At 58.1% G+C, this 19,683-nt stretch overlaps 1 protein-coding gene across 3 annotated transcripts; it reads right to left on the bottom strand.

Annotated features, from left to right (window-relative positions):
- Positions 1 to 693: 693 nt before the first annotated feature.
- Positions 694 to 19,416, bottom strand: LIG3 (DNA ligase 3). Of its 3 annotated transcripts, none has more exons than XM_037066501.1 (21): positions 19,298 to 19,416; positions 18,378 to 18,450; positions 16,572 to 17,122; positions 14,711 to 14,854; positions 12,579 to 12,776; positions 11,771 to 11,922; positions 10,965 to 11,131; positions 10,773 to 10,850; positions 10,508 to 10,676; positions 8,906 to 9,061; positions 7,645 to 7,776; positions 7,219 to 7,298; positions 6,174 to 6,261; positions 5,813 to 5,890; positions 5,372 to 5,495; positions 4,595 to 4,737; positions 4,317 to 4,391; positions 3,750 to 3,896; positions 3,150 to 3,357; positions 2,709 to 2,827; positions 694 to 1,693 (listed from the first exon to the last, which is right to left on the bottom strand). In XM_037066501.1, the coding sequence occupies exons 3-21, from the start codon at positions 17,116 to 17,118 to the stop codon at positions 1,460 to 1,462; spliced, it is 3,039 nt and encodes a 1,012-aa protein (XP_036922396.1). In that variant the 5' UTR covers positions 17,119 to 17,122; positions 18,378 to 18,450; positions 19,298 to 19,416; the 3' UTR covers positions 694 to 1,459. The 3 variants fall into 3 exon arrangements, with proteins under 3 accessions (XP_036922396.1, XP_036922411.1, XP_036922404.1); XM_037066516.1 differs by having other exon boundaries at positions 3,153 to 3,357; XM_037066509.1 differs by lacking the exon at positions 18,378 to 18,450.
- Positions 19,417 to 19,683: the final 267 nt, after the last annotated feature.

Genomic DNA, 19,683 nt, shown 5'->3' with positions numbered 1-19,683 from the left:
TTAAAGCTGGCCTCCGGGTTCACCGGAAGCAGCCTCCCGGTAGAGTGTACTGCTTACGTCGAGCGTGCCAGAGGGCTGGCGGGAGGCAGTGGTCCTCGGTCTGGGAGGCCCAGACACTGAGTCACCTCCACTTGACTCCCAGCCTGCCAGTTTGAGAAAACAGAACTGACCTTCAGGAGCCAGACGGTCTCCTGGAGAGCTTTGTGTCTGGCTGGTGTGAGCTGTCACAGCAGCTGGAGGCTGGAGAAGTGGCCTGACAAGAGTCGTGGGTAGAGGCCAGGCCTCCCTGGGGCAGCGTCTGAATGTGCCGCCCCTGTGGATTCCCCAGCTCTGCTTCAGTGCCAAGTGCTGTGCAGACCATGCGGAACTTACCGTGAGCTCACCTACACCTCCCAGCGACCCTGTCATGTAGGGTGTGACTGTGATGCAGTCAGTCCCCATCCCCATCCCCTTGGGAGGTATGGAGGCCTAGCTGGTAACTTGTGTAAGGTTGTAGCTGCTAAATTTCAGGACTTGGCTTTGCACCAGTCTGTCCGTAGGTGCCCTCCGCAGTGTGGTAGTCTAGTCACACGTGACAACTCCTTGGTTGTGCAAGCCACATTTCCAACGCTCAGCAGCCCAGTATGGCTGGCTCATTCTACGAGGGGTACCGCCCATTTCCATTGCGCAGAAAGTTCTATGGAACAGCACTCGTCTGCACTAAAATTGTTCTTTTATTCAAGTAAATCAGCCTTGGGTGGCAAAGGAAGGAGTCTTTCTTTGTAAGCAGACTAGATTTGTCCAGTCTTATTTCCAAGGTTCTGGGGAGGCGGATCCTTTGGGAGCTTTGAATGGCCCCGACGGGCCCCACTTTCGTAACTGACCCGTCTGCCCCCTTCCGAGCAGACCTGCCCCCATGACAGGACAGCATGGACGATGGCATCATACGGTGCATTCTGTGTTCTCACATGTGGCTTCACTCCTGGGCCAAGGGCCAGGCTGAGCACAGGTTTGCCAAACACAAGCAGCGTTCTGAGGGCCGTCTCTGAAGTGCAGCTGACATGAACCTGCACGTAACGGGGGTGGGTGGGGAGGAAGGGCAGACTGTCGTGGGGCTTGGCTTCGGGGATAGATCTTCGGTACAGCCCAGCCCTCACTTAGCTCCTTAATCACTGGGCTGGGGGCGGGGGGGACAAAGGTAATTGCAAGGTATTTTATTTAGAAAAGGAATAAAAGCTTTTTAAAGAAAACAGATGACAAAACCAGCACCCAGATCCGAAAGATCTATACAAGCAGCAGGAGAAATGGCTTCACTGGTGGGACCAGAGCACCTGACCCCTGGCGGGGAGAGACCATGCATGGGTGGGGGGTTTGGAAGACACTGCCTAGAGGAGAAAGTCCATCCCCACCCGGTCCCCTGCCCCAGCTGCAGCCCGGGGTGGGGCAGGGCAGGCCACCAGGGAGAGGGGAGGCGGAGGCCCTAGCAGGGAGCTACCAGCCTCCGTTTCCGGATACAAGCCCAAATCCACTCTGGGGAGACCTGCTGGGCCTCAGGGTTCTTGTCCCTGCTGCCCAGCACATGTGTGGCTGAGGCCATGTCAAATTCCTGCACCAGGTCCCCATCGAATGCCACAAAGTAGCGCCTGAGACGGCTGAAGTCAGGTGTGGAGGGAGGCAGGTAGAGCCGCACCCCAGTGAAGATGTCCAGCAGCACCTGCCAAGCACAGGGTCAGGGTGGGGTCAGAGGCGGGGCCAGTTCAGTCGGGGGGCAGGGGGGTCTCCCAGTGGATGAGCACCGGCCAGAGAGCAGGGTTCGAACAGCTGCCGGCCAGGGCACAAGCGGAGTTGACTGGAGAAAAGGCACAGGCTTCAAACCTCCATCTGCCAGCTACTTAAGAGTACGCAGGACTGCCCTCTGATCCCTGCCTAGGGGACAGGGAGAGGGGATGGTCCTGCACTGGGGGCCTGGGCAAGGGATAAGGGTGTCTCCAAGAACCAGTCGGGCTGGCAGGCAGGGACGCTGCTTAATCAAGCATCCACTTGTACACACACTGGGGGGCTGGGAGCCTAGCCTGCTGCTGTGGAGGGGCCCGGGGGCCTCAGGTGGGGAGAGACACCGAAGGTTTTACAGGTCCGCAGGGACAGGGTTCAGGGCCTGAGCTGCAAGGCCTCTGCTTACTCTTGGCTGGCAGGGCTCGGGTGGCATGAGCACACTTCACCGTGACCCTGTGTTTACTTCTCTATCTGCCCTTTGGCCGCTGGCTCCCCCAGGGTTGGTGGCTGTAATCAAACAGACTGACAAGGGAGCACAGAAGGGAAGGGCTTCTCGGGTAAGGGGACAGTCACGAAGCCAATGGGCACCCTCCCCCTCCTGGCCAGCTGGCCCTGCCCTGAGCAGGAACTCACTGCTGCACGCCCACACCAGACCGGGCTTTCTCCCCTTTAATGCAAACTGTGCCTGGGGACTGGCAGTTGGGCGGGTCCCTGAAGCCTCTCCCTGCTAGGCTGGCTGGCTACCTCCTGCCTGCAGACTTGGCTCTCCTTCCTGTCTGCTCCCTGACCCGCCGCCTCTGCAAGGCAATGAGAGGGCACAGGGGAGAGCAGCTGCAGGACGGGAGGGGGTTTAGCCATTGGTCCCCCAAACACCTTCGCTCAGCTCTCTGTTCAAGTGCAGTGTCGGGAACATGAGGCCGAACCGCCCTCGGATGCACGCCTATCTTTATCCTCACCTTGGCCTGGCATGGGGTCTCGTCAGAGACCTTGCGCTTCTTCCCCACATTCACAGGAGTCTTCACGCCCGGCCTCTCTCCCTCTTTTACAGGGAAAGGCTCTGCAGTCAGTGTGTGGCCTGCAGGGAGAGCCTGGAATGAGAACCCAGGGGGAGGGGAGCAGAGGGCCAGGCCTTGCCCTGCTGTGAGTGTGGGGTGGGGGGGCGGCAGGAGCGCTCAGAGGTAGCTAATCCCCAGGCCAGATGGGCTCTCCCAGTCCCGGCACCAGGTTTACTGAGCAGAGGGAGGGGACCCAACAGAATGGCTTCTGGCCCACGGCTGGACACCCAACAGGAATGCAGTCAACGTCGACTGTGTGGACAGGATCCCGTGGGCTGGAGCGGGAGCCCCCGCCCACACTGCACTCGCCATCCCAGTGCCATCCCAACGCCCCCTCCGTACCACCTCCGCTGCTGGAGTGACGCCGCTTCCTTCCGGCCTTCTTGGCACCGGTGGAGGGCTGCTCTGGAGAGGCTTTGGCCTCCTGAGCCGTGGCAGGCCCCGAGGGGCCCCCATTCTCTCCGCTGCTGCTGCCCCCCGCGGGGGGGCTCTCCGCATCTGCTGCCACCACGGTGAAGTCAGCCCTCTCCTTGGACACCTGGTACAGCTCCTGCGGAGGAGCGGGGACGGCAGGTGGGGTCGCACCCTTCCCAGCCATTGGCCGCAGAGGCGGTCAGTGCAGTCTGTTTTGGGCACATGCAGCCAGGGAACAAAGACGGACGAAAGGCAAAGGAAGACAAGCTGGCCTCCTTGGTGCTTTTCTGAACGTTGGCCCTGTTTCCTCGAGCAGTGGCACAGACGGCGCCGGGGGCTCAGCCCGCAGCAGCAGCTGCAAGGAGCAGCTTGGGGTCTGGCCCGAAGCCCACAGCCCACAGCCCACAGCCGCCGCTCCCGGCCCGCGGCCGTCTGGTCTCCCTCCCTGCCCCACTCAGCGGAATGGGGAAAAGACAGGACCTGCGAACAGGCTGGGACAGTGCGGTCAAGGGGACACGCAGCTGGCACCTTGAGTTGGGGGAGGTTAGTGGCAGATTTCCAGTCCTTATCGTCCCGGATTCGGGTGCAGCGAGGGAAGCGGATGGAGATGCCATCGGCCGTGTGAGCCTCGGACTTGGAGAACTCGGCCCCCGTGATCTCCCACACGGCAGCTTTCTGTGGGAGTGAGCCAGGTCACGTACTGGTTAAGAAGTGCACGCCGCCAGACCAGCGAGAAGCACTACGGAATGGCGGGACCGAGGCCGCACTGGCCTCGCCGCGGCTGCCGACGCTACGTGAGCGATGCTACGTGAGCGATGCTACGTGAGCGTGGGGCAGTGCCGTCTGCTGGGGGCCCACTTCTCTTACTGCAAGGAGGGAGCAGGCCAGGTCACTTCCCCGGCAGCCCCTCTGTGACTGGGGGCGGGTGGCCGCTCTCCCTGTCCACTGGAGATGATGCCTCCGTGCTGACCAGCCCCCCGAGGGGGAACAGCCTAGACCCCCACCTGGGGGTGGACGGTCAACAAGGCTGAGATGGCAGCACTGTGGCCCCAGAAACTTTTCAGGCGGAAGGATCGTAGGCTCCCGGGTTGGTACCTTTGGGTCTGGGACGATGAAGTCAGGGTAGTAGATCTTGTTGACCTTCAGCCAGCTGGGGATCTTGCTGGGGTCCTGGAGGGGAAGAGACGCCATTCTGGGCTACTCCTGAGCCTCCCTCAGTCACGGGAGTGTGGGGAGAGGTGACTCAGCCCAATTCCCACCCGGTGGGCACCCTGAGACTGTGGAGGCCTCACGCTGCCCCCACAGACGAGCCAGAAGACCCTCCCCAGAGAGACGGGCAGATGACCCCCATGGCCCCGCGGCTGTCTCCGCACCTTGCTGATCTTCACCATGTCTAGCTCCCTCTGCAGGCGGGCCAGTGTGGCATCGTCATGGCCTCCTGAGCACTTGGTGACTGTGCACCACTTCTCGCTGCTCGGGTCATAGCAGCCCATGAGGAAGATGGACATCATGCCACCTGGGAGGGGGATTCGCTAAGCTGCGGGTGCGGGAGCCCCCTCTGCCAGCCCCACTGGACCAGCGAGCAAGGGGCGGCCTGCGGGGGAGAGAGGGGCCTGGGGCCGTGGCATTTGTGTGCCGTAGCTCACAAACTGACCGCCTCTTACTGGCTGTGTAGGTCTACCGTTTCTGAGCCCCTTCTTTGAGGGACTCTTCATTTACCCTTCAATCCATCTGGGATAATAAGCGTGTGCAACCGGCTGGGCCCTGGTGAGGAGGGCAAGGAACTGGATAGAGCCTGGCACACCACAGGCTGCCTGGGAGGACTGGTTCCTCAGACCCAGCTTTCCCTCCCATCAGGCACTGGGGTTTTGCCAAAGGATCAGGCCGCCAGGCCCTGATCAGCTGGTGGGCAGTTCCGCTGTGTCAGGAGAGCACAGGGCATCCTCGTCCGGCCTCTCCCGGCCATGTCTTTAGCTCTCAGGTGTCACTGGCTGCCTGAGGTGACGTGGGCCAAGTCAGGGGCCCCGATCCCAGAATTCTGGGAGTCCCCAGTGGCCTTGCTGGCAGATTGAGCCGGTAAAAAGGCCAGCCTGCACCGTCAGGGGCCCCTTTCAAAGAAGTATCATCCCAGGGCCAGGAACCCCCCTGACCTTTGCTCCCCTGCCCATAGAAGGCCCCAAGGACCACCAGGTCAGCTGTGTCAGCCATGGCCCCTTCGTTCAAATAGTCTTTCTTCACTTTCAGCCAATGTCGCTTTCCAGGCTCATATGTACCCTGCAGGGAAGCAAGAGCGAGACCACGTGGACCAGAATGGAAACTCTGCAAGGTGGAATGACTTCTTCACGTAGCACCCGGGTCTGCCGCAGCACCCACGCTCTCTCGGGAGGAGCCCTCAGACTCCCGGCGCTGCAGGGGACACACACCAACCCCCTCTCCAGGTCCAGCACAGAGCTGTCCAAACCCTGGAAAGATGCCCCCTCAGTGCGCATCCCGACACCCAGGGCGGCCACTGCCGTCTCCTGGCCGGGGCTGGAACGGCCCAGCGGGTGGGCTCGGTCCCCGGAAGAAAGCAAAGGAAGCGACCGCCTCACCTTCACGTCCTTCAGCACCAGCCCCTCCAGCCCCTCCCGGATCACCCGGTTGATCATGTCGACCAGGTCCGACGCTTTCTGAGGGTGACAGGAGAGATGGTGAGATGGGAGAGGCCGCGGGGCGCGAGGGCGCTGCGGGAGTGGGGTGGGTGGCTCCGTCTGGCACACCAGTGACACGCCCACTGGGAGCCCCCTGACTGCAGATGGAGAACAAAGGGCTCACAAAGCAGGGGCCCCCCAACCCGAGCTGCTGCACCGGGAGACAAGGGACCCCTCGCAGGTGGAGACTAGCAGCCAACACAGGCACATCCACAGCCCATGTGGAAACTAGGGCGCTGCTGACGGTGGGGTCTGCACTCACGGAAACTCGCTTCATTTCTGAGAACATGATCCGGTTGGGGATTTCAACCATGTTATCATGAAGAAACTTCCGCCGCTCACACAGAGGCCTAAGGAAGAGGAACACACAAGCTGAGGCTGGGCCAGGGTCCCCCAGGCCCCGCTCAGAGTCCTCAGGAGGGAAAGGACAGTGATATGCTGCTTCATGAGGGCAACTGCCATGGCTAACGGCTCTGCCCGCCGAGAGCTACCAGGGCCCCATGGGGACTGAGGACAGATGCCTGTGGCTGTGGCACAGAGCCACTCCATCCTGGTAGCTCCTCCCTCTCCTTTATCAAGTCACGGGACACCTGGCTCCTAGCCCACATGGATCATGAACCCTAGTCCCACCTGAAAAATGGCTCCGACTCTTGCTTTTTGTCCCTGGCACCCAGCCTCCTCCCAGGCCCACTGGTTCTTGGGTCAGCAGGCTGGTAGGCCTCAGGACCTAAAACCCAAACCCCAACTCCTACCCCCAATGCCTTCTCCTTTCCACTTCCTTTCCCTTCTGCGCTCAAGGATCTGGGCCAGTGCGGGAGGGACACACTCTCCTAGTGTGGAAGGGGCCAATACTCATTTTCGGGCCTAAGAATTTGGAGGGCGCCGAGCCAAGACTGCTGGTTCTCCAGGACAGCCCTGCCCACGGGCCCTACAGCCAGAGCATCCTGCCGTCAGCCTCTGCTGAAAGCAACACCTCTGAGCTGGGTGCCCCTGCCTTACGTCCCTGTGGGTGCTGAAACCCTACTGTGCTCACAGTCTACTTCTGGTCAGCAGTCCATTTGGCTACAGCAGAGAAAGTAGTGGTGGGGGGGGTGGGGGTGACTTAAGCTCTCGGAGGGGAGAGCTCGCCCCCACCTCTCTCCCTCTGTCCGCCTCGCAGCAAGTGTGCTGGCGGTCGGCTCCCTCCGCCGCTGCCTGGCCCCGCCCAGCGCGTGGGCACAAGGAGGTGTGTGACCTAGACCCTTCCCCACCCTTTCCAATCTGAACACCCCACCTGCCCACCCAGGAACTGAAGACAGACTCCTCACCTGTCCATCAAGCTGACATCATTGAAGTAGATACAATCGAAGACAAACAGGCAGACGTTAGCATCCTGGAAGGCGGCTTTCTGTAGGGAAAAGGAGGCAGCAGGTGCGGGGGGCGGAAGGGGAGGGCGTGCAAACTGGGTGGTGCCGCGCCCTTCCAGAGCCCTCGGAAGCACCACCGGAAACGTCCCGTCGTGCTCTGAAGCCCTGGTCCGAGAGGGCACTTAGCAGATGGAACCAAACGGAACCCGGTCCAACTACAGTCACTTCCCAGCACGAGCCCCTTCTGATGCAAAGACGCACCCAAACTCTGGGCTAATTCACACAGTTCGGAAATGAAGAATAAGCCCACCCCTAAGCCAGTGATTCATCCTTCCGTCGGACCAGCAGCGTGCACACTCATTTTCACACACCTGCCCGAGTCACTACCTTGTGCACTCCCAGAGTCCCGAAGGGCAGTGGCTTGCCCGTCCTGTTGTCGATCAGGAGCACCTCTGAGTCCAGGATCATGCTGTGGCCCCCTGGGAAAGCCTGAGGGATGTAGTCCTTAAAGTGGGCCACCTGTGGGCACAAGGGGCACTTAGGTGAGGGACAAACGGGCAGCAGGGACCTGCGGCCAAGCCAGAGAGGACAAACCCAGGTCCTGAAAGGGACACAGAACACCAACGTGTGGAAGCCTGGCTGATGTGCAAACAGACCCAGGCCTTGCCAGCCACCTGGACAAGAGGACGGCGTATTGCAGAACCTCTGTCTGAACCTGGGAGGTGGCTGGCCCACGCCGAGTCCCTTTGGGTAGGCTGTGGAGAAGGGTTCGGAGGAAAAGGGAGAAAGACTAGGTGGGAGCAGGCCCCCCACAGAAGGGAGGGAGGAAAGGCGGGCAGAGGCCCGTGGGAAACCAGACAGGATGGGAAGGGAGAAGTGAACCCCCTTGGAAGCAGCAAGGGACCATGAGAAGCGTCTTCTCCGGGTGGGAGATCTGAACCCACAGCCATCTTCCAAATGAGCAAGAAAGGGTTCTGGAACCAGGTTTTCCCGGTCAAGGCAGAGTCCCTGATCTCTGACAGTCCCCGATGGGGGACATCCTGTGATCGTCCATGGCAGCCCCGCTAAGCGATGCCAGCCCCGGCATCCAGAAAGCACAACTGGTCCGGTCCTGGCCTGGGTGGGGCACACCGGCCACTGAGGCACGTGCCCCTCAGAGCAGGGCCGGGAAAGGCCTGCACCTCGCCCCACTCTGTTTCCACCCCCTTAGGGGCCGGGGCCTCAGCAGGAGCGGCTGTTTTTTAAAAAAGACTATTTTTTTAGAGACAGGAAGGGAGGGAGAAAGAGAAAGAGAAACATCGATGTGTGAGAGAAGCATCAATCGGTTGCTTCTCGTACGCGCCCCGACCAGGACGGAACCTGCAACCCAGGCACATGCCCTGACTGGGGATGGAACCTGCAACTTTTTGCTTTGAGGGGACGATGCCCAGCCAACCAAGTCACACTGGTCAGGGCCCTCAGCAGTTGTGGTGTGGCCTGCGCACCTTGGCGTGGCCTCCTGAGCAAGCCATCATGATTAGAAGGGTCCAAAAATGGCCGGATGAATTCACTCCTGTCGCACACCGGAGCTGGAATGGCTGTGGGGCTCTGGCCCCGAGACTCTTGCGGGCAGAAGGGGAAGATAGTCCCGGCAGGAGGGGGGCCTTACCTTGTGAGGTAGGACAGGCTTGAGACTGCGGCTGAAGTAGCTGAAGTGGTCCCCGCTCTTGTGCACCTGCACGCGCTCCCCGTCATACTTGATTTCGGAGAACATGCCGTTGGGGCACTTCTTCATTGCGCACTCGACGGACTTGCAGGCCTCGGCCTGGGGCGGGGAAGGAAGGGCCCAGAGCTCTGCAGCCGGCTCAGTGGGCATGGCCCAAGGCCCTGGGCACAGCCTCGGGCAGGACGCCGAGGAGCTTGTGGGGACGGCAAGCCCAGGCGGTGTTGTATCTAGGGCTGACACAGGAGCTCGCATTATGAAGAACAGGAACTCGGCTCATTGTAGAGCTGATCAAATTTCAGGATTGAAAGAGCATTTCAGTCTTTCCCCAGTAATTTAGGATCGCGCAGGGCCTCTGGCTTATTAGTAAACATACTGGCTACGTGAGCACAGGAGGTACACAGAGGTAAGACTCGAGTGCAGGGAACAGTCAGGTGGCAGGGTGGCAGTGATCAGGGACGCGACCCAGGAGTACCCATCGGATGCCTGTGTCGACCAGACTCAGCCACTGTGGCCGCCCTCTGGGGGCGCGGGAGTGTGTCAGGTCGCACAGGGAGTTCCATTCCAGCCTAGCACGGTATCTCACGTGACCGGTGCTAGTCACCGTCCTCAGTTCAGGAATGCAAAAGCTGGAGTTCCAAGGAGTTAGGGGTTCACCTACGATTCCACAGCCAGTCGGTGGCAGGAATGAGGTTCGAAGCTGGGAGCCACTCCAGAGGTGTGTGGTTAACCACTATGCAACAAAACCCGTGGCACTCTCTAAATGGTGGTTTGTGGAACGGACTGCAGAGAGAACTCCTATGAGAGCCAGAACGGCCACTCCTGCAGGTGACCGGGCCCTGTCCTGGGGTGGACATCTCACCACTTTGGTGCTGGCTGTCCCACATTCCTGGGAAGGACCGGACACTTCCCCACCCCACAGGCAGAACCCTAAACCAGGGCTTCGGTGTCACAACACCACAGTGTCATCAAACACACTGCACGCCCCTGGGACAACCCAGAGGCCCCCGAGCTGACGTGCAGCACACGGAGGGAACGCCAGCACCGAGGCCCAGGACGGCCTGGCATTGCTAGTCTCCCCTCCTCAAGCTTCCTCTCCCCGGAGGAAAAGGATGCCCAGTCATGCTGTCCCAGGAGGCCTGGCTCTGCCACCAACTTTGGGACAGGTCACAGAACCTCAGGAGTTACTTATATACCCACCTGTCTTCAGGAAAAACAACAGAAAAATCATTCTCTGCAGACACCTCAGAGGGTTCCACACTCATTCCCACAAGAAAACTACAAACCAAGGGAGGCTGGGGAGTGAGCCACAATGTCTACAGCTGGTCGGCAGCAGAGCTGGGCCCAGAGCTCAGGTATTCCCACTAGACCAGGCTGCCGTCTCCTCTGCCTTCACTTCCCCACTGAGAAGCGCTCTCTGCCTGTCCACTCGTCCTTCCCCAGACCCCTGCGGTGAACTGGCTGGGGCTGTCAGCACTCACACCCTCTCAGATCTCAGTGGAGCAGGGCGCACTTGGCGAGAAGGCAGGGCCCACGCAGCATCCTTACCAGCATGGGCTGCACCGGGGTCATCAGGGAGGCCTGAACGCTCAGAGTCCGTCTCCGGCCCGGCTCCTTCTCCACCTCCTGCTCATTGTGGAGGACCCGCTCCACCACATCCTGCAGGTTGCGCGAGGCTTTGAAGGCTTCATAGGCATTGGGGTCAAGGGCGTCTAACCTGCCCGTGGAGACAGGAAATGAGGACCACTGCCTTCGGCCCCATCGCTTTGGAGGGCAGTCTGTCCTCACAGAGAGCAGAGGGGCTGGCACTTACACGTGTTTTGCACCTGAGTTCATCTTCAGGTCGTGTTTGATCAACCTGATGATGCATTTGAGGTCGTTGGCTGTGCACCTGGGGGCGGGGCACGTTCGGCTTGGTCTTTGAAGAGCTCTGAAGCCCCGAACCTCCCTTTCCCAGTGACTCCACTGTCCCCCCCGACCCCCCAGCGCCGGGCAGCCCCCCGACCTGGAGGCGATGTCCTGCAGGGCCTGCTGCTGCTCGTCCTCCTTGCTGAGCCCGGACAGCCGCAGGAGGAACTCGTCCACCTCCTGGATGGTGAGGAGGCTCTTGGCCGCCGGGGGGAACGACCTGCTCTGCTCGAAGAAGACTCTGATGGTCTCTGACACGTCACCCTGTCTCCAAAAACCAAACGCCACTGCCGCAACCCCCAAATGGCCAAGTGTACCACCCCCTAGCCCCCAGTGCTTGATCGGAGATTTCGGTCATTGCTCCTGTGCCCAGCTCAGGCACACTGACCTCACTCCTTAGAGAACCCACCCACCCGCAGTGTCTGGACAAGGGCAGCTCCACCCACCAAAGAGTGTGGCCTTGGCTGGAAAGTGAGGGCTAACCCAGGGCTGAGCCGACTTGACTCCTGCAGGATTTGAACTGAGGGCGGACATGACCAATGCTATGGGGGAGGTGCTCGGACAGACTTTCCGTGGCACCAAGGCTGCTGTCGTGGGCAAACCGCAGCTGGATGGCAAGGCCAAATTGTAGGAAGAAAACAGCGATAGAAAAAGAGGGTCCAGGAAGAGCCCCAGGAGTGAGAGCAGGGAAGCTTTTGTGGCTCGGCAGCAGCGTGGCTGCAGTCCTCGGAACCGTGCGGAAGTAACAGCTGGAGCCTCGCCTTCGCCGCTCTCACGGTGGAGCCCCACTCAGTAGGGTTTCACTTCCCCGACACAGCGTGTGCCCCAGCCAGGGGCGGAGACCGCAGGTGCCTGGCCTGGCAGGTGCCTGCCTGGAAGGCCCCACCCTCCCCTTCCTCTGACCTGCTCTAGGTCTCGCGCCATATCATCCGGGTTGCAGTTAAAGATGCGGCTGAAAAGCTTCACAATCTGCTTATCATTCAGGTTGTAAACACTCTTAATAACACCGGGCAGCAGCAGCTTCACCGTGAGGTACACGTCACCGTGGAAACCGTCTGGAGCCAGGAGAAGGGAACCCTTCTTGAGAAACAGAGCTTAAACACAGAAATAGTAAACTCTGGGAACCGAAAGAGAGGTCTCCACCGCAGCCTGCGCTGCTACCGGGCCCTGTGCCACCACAGCGGCAGCAGAGGTCAGTTTGGTGGCTGCGGTTTCTGCGTCTGCCCCTGCCCTGCACCCGGTTCGGCCCCTGGATGAGCCCCCGTGGGGCAGAGCCACGACCCGCACTTCGGTGCTGCCAGTGGCGAGCACACCATAGATGCTCAGCCGTGACTTGTCAGATGGAGGGAGGAGGCAGAGCTGGAAGGGCCCACTGCCCGCTGTGCCTGTGAGTCACTCAGCCTGATCACTCGTGCGGGACAGTGAGTCTGGGTGCTGGTCGGGTGGTGGGACGGATTCTCCCGGGCTCCCGGGGGCAGAATAGGGGCAGAGGAAGAAAGATGCCAATGGGCTCGGAGCAGAACCGGCCACACACTTTGTGGGGGTCCAGCACAGAACAAAAATGCGGGACTCTTTTCAGAATGAAGAGTTTCGAGCCAGCAACAGCAGAGAGCATTACGCACGGGCAGAGCAACTGCAGTTCACGGGCCCAGGAGTCTGGCTACGACTCCGCTCCGCACAGGGAACCGCCCCCGGGGTGCTCCGGGCCCACCTCCTGCTGAGCCTTTCCGAAGGAAGTCCTGGATGATCTGGGTCTTCGTGTTGTAGCTGGGGTTCTCCGCCACCATGGCGCACAGCTTCCGAAACTCGCGCAGCAGGCAGTCCCTGTGCTTGGGGTCGCACTTGCTGGAGGACAGGCTTCTCTTCGGCGTGGGGCTTGGGCAGGCTTCCCCGGAGTTGTTGGGTCTGGCTGTTGGAGACAGAGACAGGGAGAGCGAGCCAGCAGAAAGGACTCGCTTCGCCTTCCTGAGAAAGAAGGGGAACTAACAGGCAAAGAAGTGTGACCCCCACACCTCACAGCATTAACGGTGAGCGAGCAGTGGCTTCTTGCCCGAGCAGAGGACCGGGTGATGGGGGTCTCTGCCTGAGCACTTCACAGGGGACACGGGCCCCTTCGTGCCCAGTCTGGTGGGGGCATCTCGGCACAGCAGTAAAGCCTGCCCATAGAAGCTGGGTGGGGGAGGAATCAAGGTAACTGCTATCGTGGAGGCGGAGCTGGGAGAAGCCCTGGGGGTCACGGAGCTCCTTTCTGATGCAGAGACGGAGGCCTGGGGAGAGCCATTCGCAGCCCTGCGCCACTCCCAGCCACTCCCAGCCACCTCCATCACCACCTTCTTTTCTGCCTCAGGCGTTGTCAACAAGCAGGGTTCTTCTCCAGCCACCCCAAATAACTGCACAAGTCTTGAGTGACCCCCCTCTTATGCCCCTGTGACAATTTACAAAGCAAATTTCTCTCTGCAAACTTGCAGCAAAGCCATTAGCGAGCAGGCTGCTGATGTAAGCCGCTTCTGTCGGGGCTTTGTAAATTATGAACGCTGAAGAGGATTTGAGGGGACAACTCTCCGAAGCCCTGATGTTCAGCAGGCTGCAGAAACCAGAACATCTGCTTCCCTCAACTTCTCCCCAATTCCCTCCCCAGGGTCCTTCCGGAAACACGTGGTCCTGATTGTCACCTCGGCTCTTCTGTATTTCTGGCTTTCAACTACCATTAAAGGAACAAACAAAAAACCAAACCTCACACTTTTAAATGAATAAAACCCCAACTAGTCAGGCGCCATTCCGACTGCCTCCTCTCCCGCAGCCCCATGCGGAGACTGGGATCAAGAAGGCAGATGCTGCCCCCCCCCTTCATGGTCAAGGCCACTGAGGCTCAGAGGGGAAGCGCCTCACTCCCCTGAGCACGCGGGTCAGGCCCCGGGGCTGGAACCAGGGCCCGGGCCTCCTGACCTCAAGTCTAGGCTTCCTTCGCGCCCACGAATCCACCACCCTAAACGAGTTCCGGGGCCCTGTGTTTCGCCTTTGTCTTCTTCATCCGAGTCTCGGTTGAGCACGTGCCCAGGTGCTGGAGTTACAGGCCAGGGGCAGCAGGAAGGAGCACAGGTGCCGGAGTTACAGACCCCAGTGTGCAGGCTCAGTCCACAAGGAACCCTAACGCCAACTTCCTCATTCAGAAAACAGCCCCAATAGAAGTACTGCCTGAGGTTAACTGCAGCACGGACAAACCACGGCCGGCCGTGAAAGCCCCGACCCAGCCCACTGCCATCTGTTAGTAAGGCGTGTGTGACATCGGCCTTCTCCTGCACTTTCATCTCGGCTTGGGCAAGTTCAGGGATGCAACTTCTCAAAATTCTTTCGTTACCAAAAAACCCCAAGGAAGTAAAGGACAGGTTATAATAATCTGTTGGACCCATGTAACTACTTCAAAGGGAAGCCTTAACAAACCAAACATCTTTTTGCTACAACAGAGAATAAAGTACACAAGGAGTCCTAGCTGGGTAGCTCAGTTGGTTGGAGCGCTGTCCTGTACACCAAAAGGTCGTGGGTTCGATTCCCGGTCAGGCTGTGTGTGGGAGGTAACTGTTTGATGGCGCACCCATCTCTGTCCCCCGCCCCTAAAATCAATAAAAACCTTTCCTCAAGGGAGCATTTTTTTTAAAAAGTATACAAAATAAAAATGCTATACAGACGAAGCACTGAGAATTAGCCATTATCAGGCTCTGCTCAGATGGAAGCAAATCATTAATGAGACTGGACAGCACAGACTTTTCACTCTTATCTCCAGTCCCAAACAGGACACCAAGTCAGAAGGATCTTAATGGCGAAAGCAGCCCTACCCCAGCTTACCTGCAAAGCCAGAAAACTTCCGGGGGTGGGTACCGGAGGCAACCGAGGGCCCCTTCCCAGGAGACGTCACCTGGCCGGTGGCAGTCAGCCTCGCCTGCACGACAGCCTTCTTCTTCGGGGTGCTTCCTGGCTTAGAGGACAGGTCTGTGAGCCCCAAGAGAAAGCAGAACGGGCTTCAGTGGAAGGGCCCTGAGAAGGCTTCTGAAGGGCCTACCCATCGCTCTGACAGCGGGCCTGGCGAGTCAGTGCCAGCGTGAGTGACCCGAAGCTTGGGCAGAGGTGCCCGTTAACACGGTAACATGCGGGAGGAGAGTGTTCTGGGGACAAAGGACCCAGTTACCCTCTGTTAATAACTCCAATGTCCATCAACACTCTCTACCTCCTACCTGACATCTAATAACCTCCCGTTGTTTGGGGGAAGTCAGAAATCTCAATAGACAGAACTTGGGAACCCGACGCCATGGAATGAGCCGCCATTTACAGATGCAGAGAAAATAAGATGAAAATGGGTAACAGAGCATGTTCGTTTGGCACAGCCAGGAACGTCGCCAGCCGCCGAGGTACCTGCGCCGAGCGACAGTTCCCCTCGACCCCGTCCCCTCCTCTGAGTGAGGCTGGTGGCTGAGGCAGGGGAGGCAGGGGAGGCAGCACGGAGGGCTTGAGAAGGGAATGCACGGGAAGCGGTCTTCTCTCCTGGATGTCTCCTTCCTCTCAAGAAACAAGGACAGAGGAGCCTTTTCGGAGCCACTGTTAAGAGTCCTCCTACAGTGACAGGAACTACGCTTACCTGAAGACATGACTCGTAAGGAAGACACAGCCATAAAAGACCAGTGGGACTTGGAAGTACCAGTGTAAGATTTCTCAAATAGGCATAAATGTTAATACGCGTGTGTGTGTGCCTATGCTCCATGCATCTGTGTATGTATGTATGTATGTTGTATACATGCATACATGCATGTCCTAGTCCTGGTCTGCTGAAAGGGCTTGAAAGCAATGATGGCTCATGGCAACAAGGACACAGCACGTTCAGAGTTTGGTCTCTAAGGCCCCTCCTCACTAGCGGGACCCAGGGCTTCTCAGAGAAACAGCTGATTCCAGGGCAGCGGGAAAGGCCATGGAAGGTAAGCCCAAGGGCACACTGTTACGCCAGAGAATAAAGACATAGTTGAAAACGCTTTAAAAAGATGGGGGTATTCAGCACATAAAACCAGCCCAAAGGGTCTCTCAACTGGCTAAGTTGGAGACATTCAAGAACCAAATTAATAAAGTATGGTACAATAATAAGCCACCAGAAAAAAGAAGTAATCTATGAGACCAAACAGATAATAAATTGATAAACTACAGAAATATTCCAGAAGCTAAAGAGATATAACTACTAAGTAAAATGCCTGACCTTAATATAAAGATTCTATCCCAAAGGGGGGAAAATGCTGTAAAAGATACCCTTTTATCAACTGAAAAAACTGGGACACAGATGGTAAAGTACTGTATCAAGAGCAAATTTGCTGAAGTTGTTAGCTGTAGTGTGGTCATGTAAGAGAATATTCCTGCTCTTACAATATACACATGGAAGCACACACAGGCAGAGCGCCGTGTGCACACAGCCGCTCCGACGGTTCAGGAAAAAACCGGGTGGGTAAGGAGTAATAGCACACATAAAGGCAACCGGGAAGCAAAGCCTGCGAAATGTTAACAAAAGGTGTATCTGGGTAAAAGGAGTAGAAGCATTCTTTGTACTATTGTTATTCTTGCTACTCTTTTGTGAGTTAAAAATGATCGCCAAGTAAAAAGGTAACAGAAAAAAAGAAAGCAGGAACACATTGAACTCCACTCTCCTCGTCACCGCTTTCCCTGGCCCCACCTGCAATGTGCTGGCTTATCTGCTCCTTCTCATTGTCTTCCAGCTCCTCCCAGCCTTCCAGCTCCGTGAGGTCTTCGATTTTTTTCGTGGTGGCCCGGGCCCGCTCCAGTTTCTCAAACATGCATTTTATGTGGTACCACTCTTTCATTTCCCCCCCAGATTCTGAGAAGGGGTTGGGCACCACTTTGCCGATTCGGCACACGCCTTTCACGATCTTTTCCTTGCATTTTTTGCAGCCAGCTGTGCTGCGCTTGGCATAGTCCACACAGAACCGCTGCTCGGCCATCTCACAGGGCTCACTGCAGAGTCCCACATGCAACCCTGGCGAGAAGACAAGGTAAGTGGCGCGTGGTCTTAGATGGCCGTTTCGGAATGACGGGATGGGCTTTCTCTGCTGGAGGAGGCAGCGCCCATGAGGCCGATCTGTTTCTGACCACTGGCTGAACGGTTTTACGTCCGGCCAGAGATGTTCTCGAAACAGGCACAGTTCTTTTCGGCTGAGTGCACGGAAGGCTGCCGGGAAGAGGATCTTCAAAGCCAGAGTCATGCAGCTGCACAAACAGGTGAGAGGCAGAAAAGGTGAGATACAAATGAGGAGCTAGGCTTTCAGTGTTCTCCAAGGCCAAGGTTCTCTACAGTCCATGCTACCTGATCAAATGCTTCCTAAAGTGGTAATGATTTAATGCCTACAGATGAAGAGTTCTAATAAAGGAAACCTCAGTTGGCAAAAGGGTATTCAATTATCTAATGTAGACATGTATAATAAAATAAATCACAATCCAGAGAATCCAAATAACATAAAGGCTTTTTTCCCCCTCAGGTCATCGGCAATACCTGGTACTCAAAATGAATGATGACCCTTAAGTATTATGAGACCTCAAGTTCTTTTTAATCGCCAAGAAAAATGACATTGTCCATGCTGTGGCTCAGTGGTCTGAGTGCCAGTCTGCAAACTAGAGGGTCACCAGTTCGATTCCCAGTCAGGGCTCGTGCCTGGGTTGTAGCCCAGGTCCCCAGGAGGGGGCGTGTAAGAGGCAACCACACATCGAAGTTTTTCTCCCTCCCTTCCCCTGTCTAAAAATGAATAAAATCTTTAAAAAAAAAGAAAGATGACATTATGAAGTTTTTAATGTGCAGAATACACATATGCCCTCCTTGGAAACTAATTAAGCCACTCTACAGATCTGTGACTTAATCAGAAGCCCTATTTTGAGAGGTGAGACCTTTGGTTTATCCCAAATAATCTGGAGAAGCAGACTGCCTGGGTTCAGATCACAGCTCATTAGCTGGGTAACCTTGGTAGCTACTTGACCTCTCCATTTCTCAATTTCCTCAACTGTAACACGTGGCTACCGACTGTACAGAACTCAAGGGCTTGTCGTTCTCAGAGAGAAGGCTCTGGAACAGGCTCTGGGCACACAGCAGCGGCTGCCCATATGCACTCAGCCTGTTTGTGCTTCAGTAACTTGACTCAGGGAATGCTGGCCCGCAAGGGTCACAGGAACCGAAAAATCAGCCCCAGTGGCGACAGGGATAATTTTCTGAATTATCTCCACTGTTCTGATTTTCAGTATACTGGAAATTATTTCGGCCTGAACACCACTTTGTGTGAAACTGCTGTTGGGTTACCTACAATGAAAAGCAGACTTCACTCAACGTAGTGCAACCCGACGCAGAGGGACGCAGGTGGATGGGCACCAGGGATGGGCATGCAGGAGTGGCCCTAGAGTTTAAGGACTATGCTCTCTGTGAGAAATCTCTGAGCCTCAGTGTTCTTATCTCTAAACCAGGGGAAATAATACCTACCTCACGGAATGGTTGGGGAATTAAAGCGAGTCCATGGATGGGCTGGTGTGTTGTGTGTGTGGCTCTGAACGCCCTGGAAAGGTATACAGAACGTGCGTATTCAACATGTACCTTTTTTTCCCAGAGCGGTCTATGAGTTTCACGAAATCGCACACAGGGCTCTGTAAGCCCCAGGAGTTGAAGAACCACAGAGTAAAGCATACGAAAGTACGGTGGGCCAGTGAGAGCAGCTCAGAACACACGGGGTGTCAACGACTTCTATGACGCGGCCCCCACGCCCACAGTGCAGGGGGCCGACCTCGGGGCTCCTTGCAGCTCCCTACCCCGCCGGCCCGGGCCACGAGGAAGCACAAGGCTCCTTTGAGGAAACCCGTGGGTCCCACAGTCCCCCACCGCGGCTGCTCAGCTTTTCGGCAAAGGCAGTCGAGACGGAAACCGTTGAGGTCTGCAGGCAGCCCGGGCCGCCTCGGCTCAGTGAGCTGCACCGGGCCGGGAAGGGGAAGCCCTGCAGCCGCTTTTCCTGGAGGGCCTTCCCGCGGTGCTTTCGGGGCAGTGCGCAGGGGCTGCGAGCTAGGGGAGCCCACCCGGGGCGCCGGAGGCGGGGAAGCGAGTCCCTCGGACTGAGGACACAGCCCAGGGCTGGGGAAAGGGACGCGACGGCTGCAGAAAGGCTCCCGTGTGCCGACCCGGCCGGGGCCACACTGGGGGATCCTCCTTGGAGTGGACCCGTGGGGGTCCGAGGGAGCCGGGAGCCAACCCCCACGAGCTCCCGGGGGGCCGCCACGTCACGGAGGGTGTGCCTCGGGGCTCCGCGGGAGGGCGGGGGAGGAGCCGAGGGGGCTGGCTCCCGGGCCGCGCCGAGCCCCGGGCCCCGGGCTGCCTCCCTCCCCACGGCCTGGGCCGGCCGCGCCGCTCCTCACCTGCCTTCCGGGCTCCGGCGTACCCCGCAGGCCTCCGACCCGGCGCCCGCAGGCCGAGATCAGACACCGCCGTTGTACTCTGTCTCTTTAAATCCGGGTCCTTGAGCCGGCCTCAGCGCGCAGGCGCAAAGGTCCTGGCCCAAGCTGCACCGCCCATCCCCGCCCCCAGCCAGCCACGTGGGCGACGGTAAGGTACGGACCAGTGAGGCCCTGGGCTGGGCTGTGTGTTGGGGGTGGGGGGCGAGGGAGTGGTTTCCAAACCTGGACGTGGCTGGGAAAAGCAGAAGTTACGGTAAGTGGTGGCGCCCTGGGGCGCAGTCCAGCCTGAAGGTCTGAGGACTCTCTTGTTGGCTGGTGATGTTACAGGGTGTCCGGTCCTTCAGGAT

This window comes from Sturnira hondurensis, unplaced genomic scaffold (genome assembly GCF_014824575.4).
Source record: "Sturnira hondurensis isolate 20B ecotype Veracruz unplaced genomic scaffold, ASM1482457v3 Scaffold0001221, whole genome shotgun sequence".
Lineage (NCBI taxonomy): Eukaryota > Metazoa > Chordata > Mammalia > Chiroptera > Phyllostomidae > Sturnira > Sturnira hondurensis.
This window is presented reverse-complemented; position numbering and strand designations above follow the sequence as displayed.

What these genes read in the sequence shown, in the direction of transcription:
- LIG3 (XM_037066501.1), bottom strand. Translation starts at nt 17,118, where the DNA reads ATGACTCTGGCTTTGAAGATCCTCTTCCCGGCAGCCTTCCGTGCACTC. An exon ending in GGACTCTGGGAGTGCACAAG is followed by an intron (nt 7,299 to 7,644) that starts GTAGTGACTCGG and finishes TTTTCCCTACAG; the next exon opens with AAAGCCGCCTTCCAGGATGC. An exon ending in CAGAAATGAAGCGAGTTTCC is followed by an intron (nt 5,891 to 6,173) that starts GTGAGTGCAGAC and finishes TGTCACCCTCAG; the next exon opens with AAAGCGTCGGACCTGGTCGA.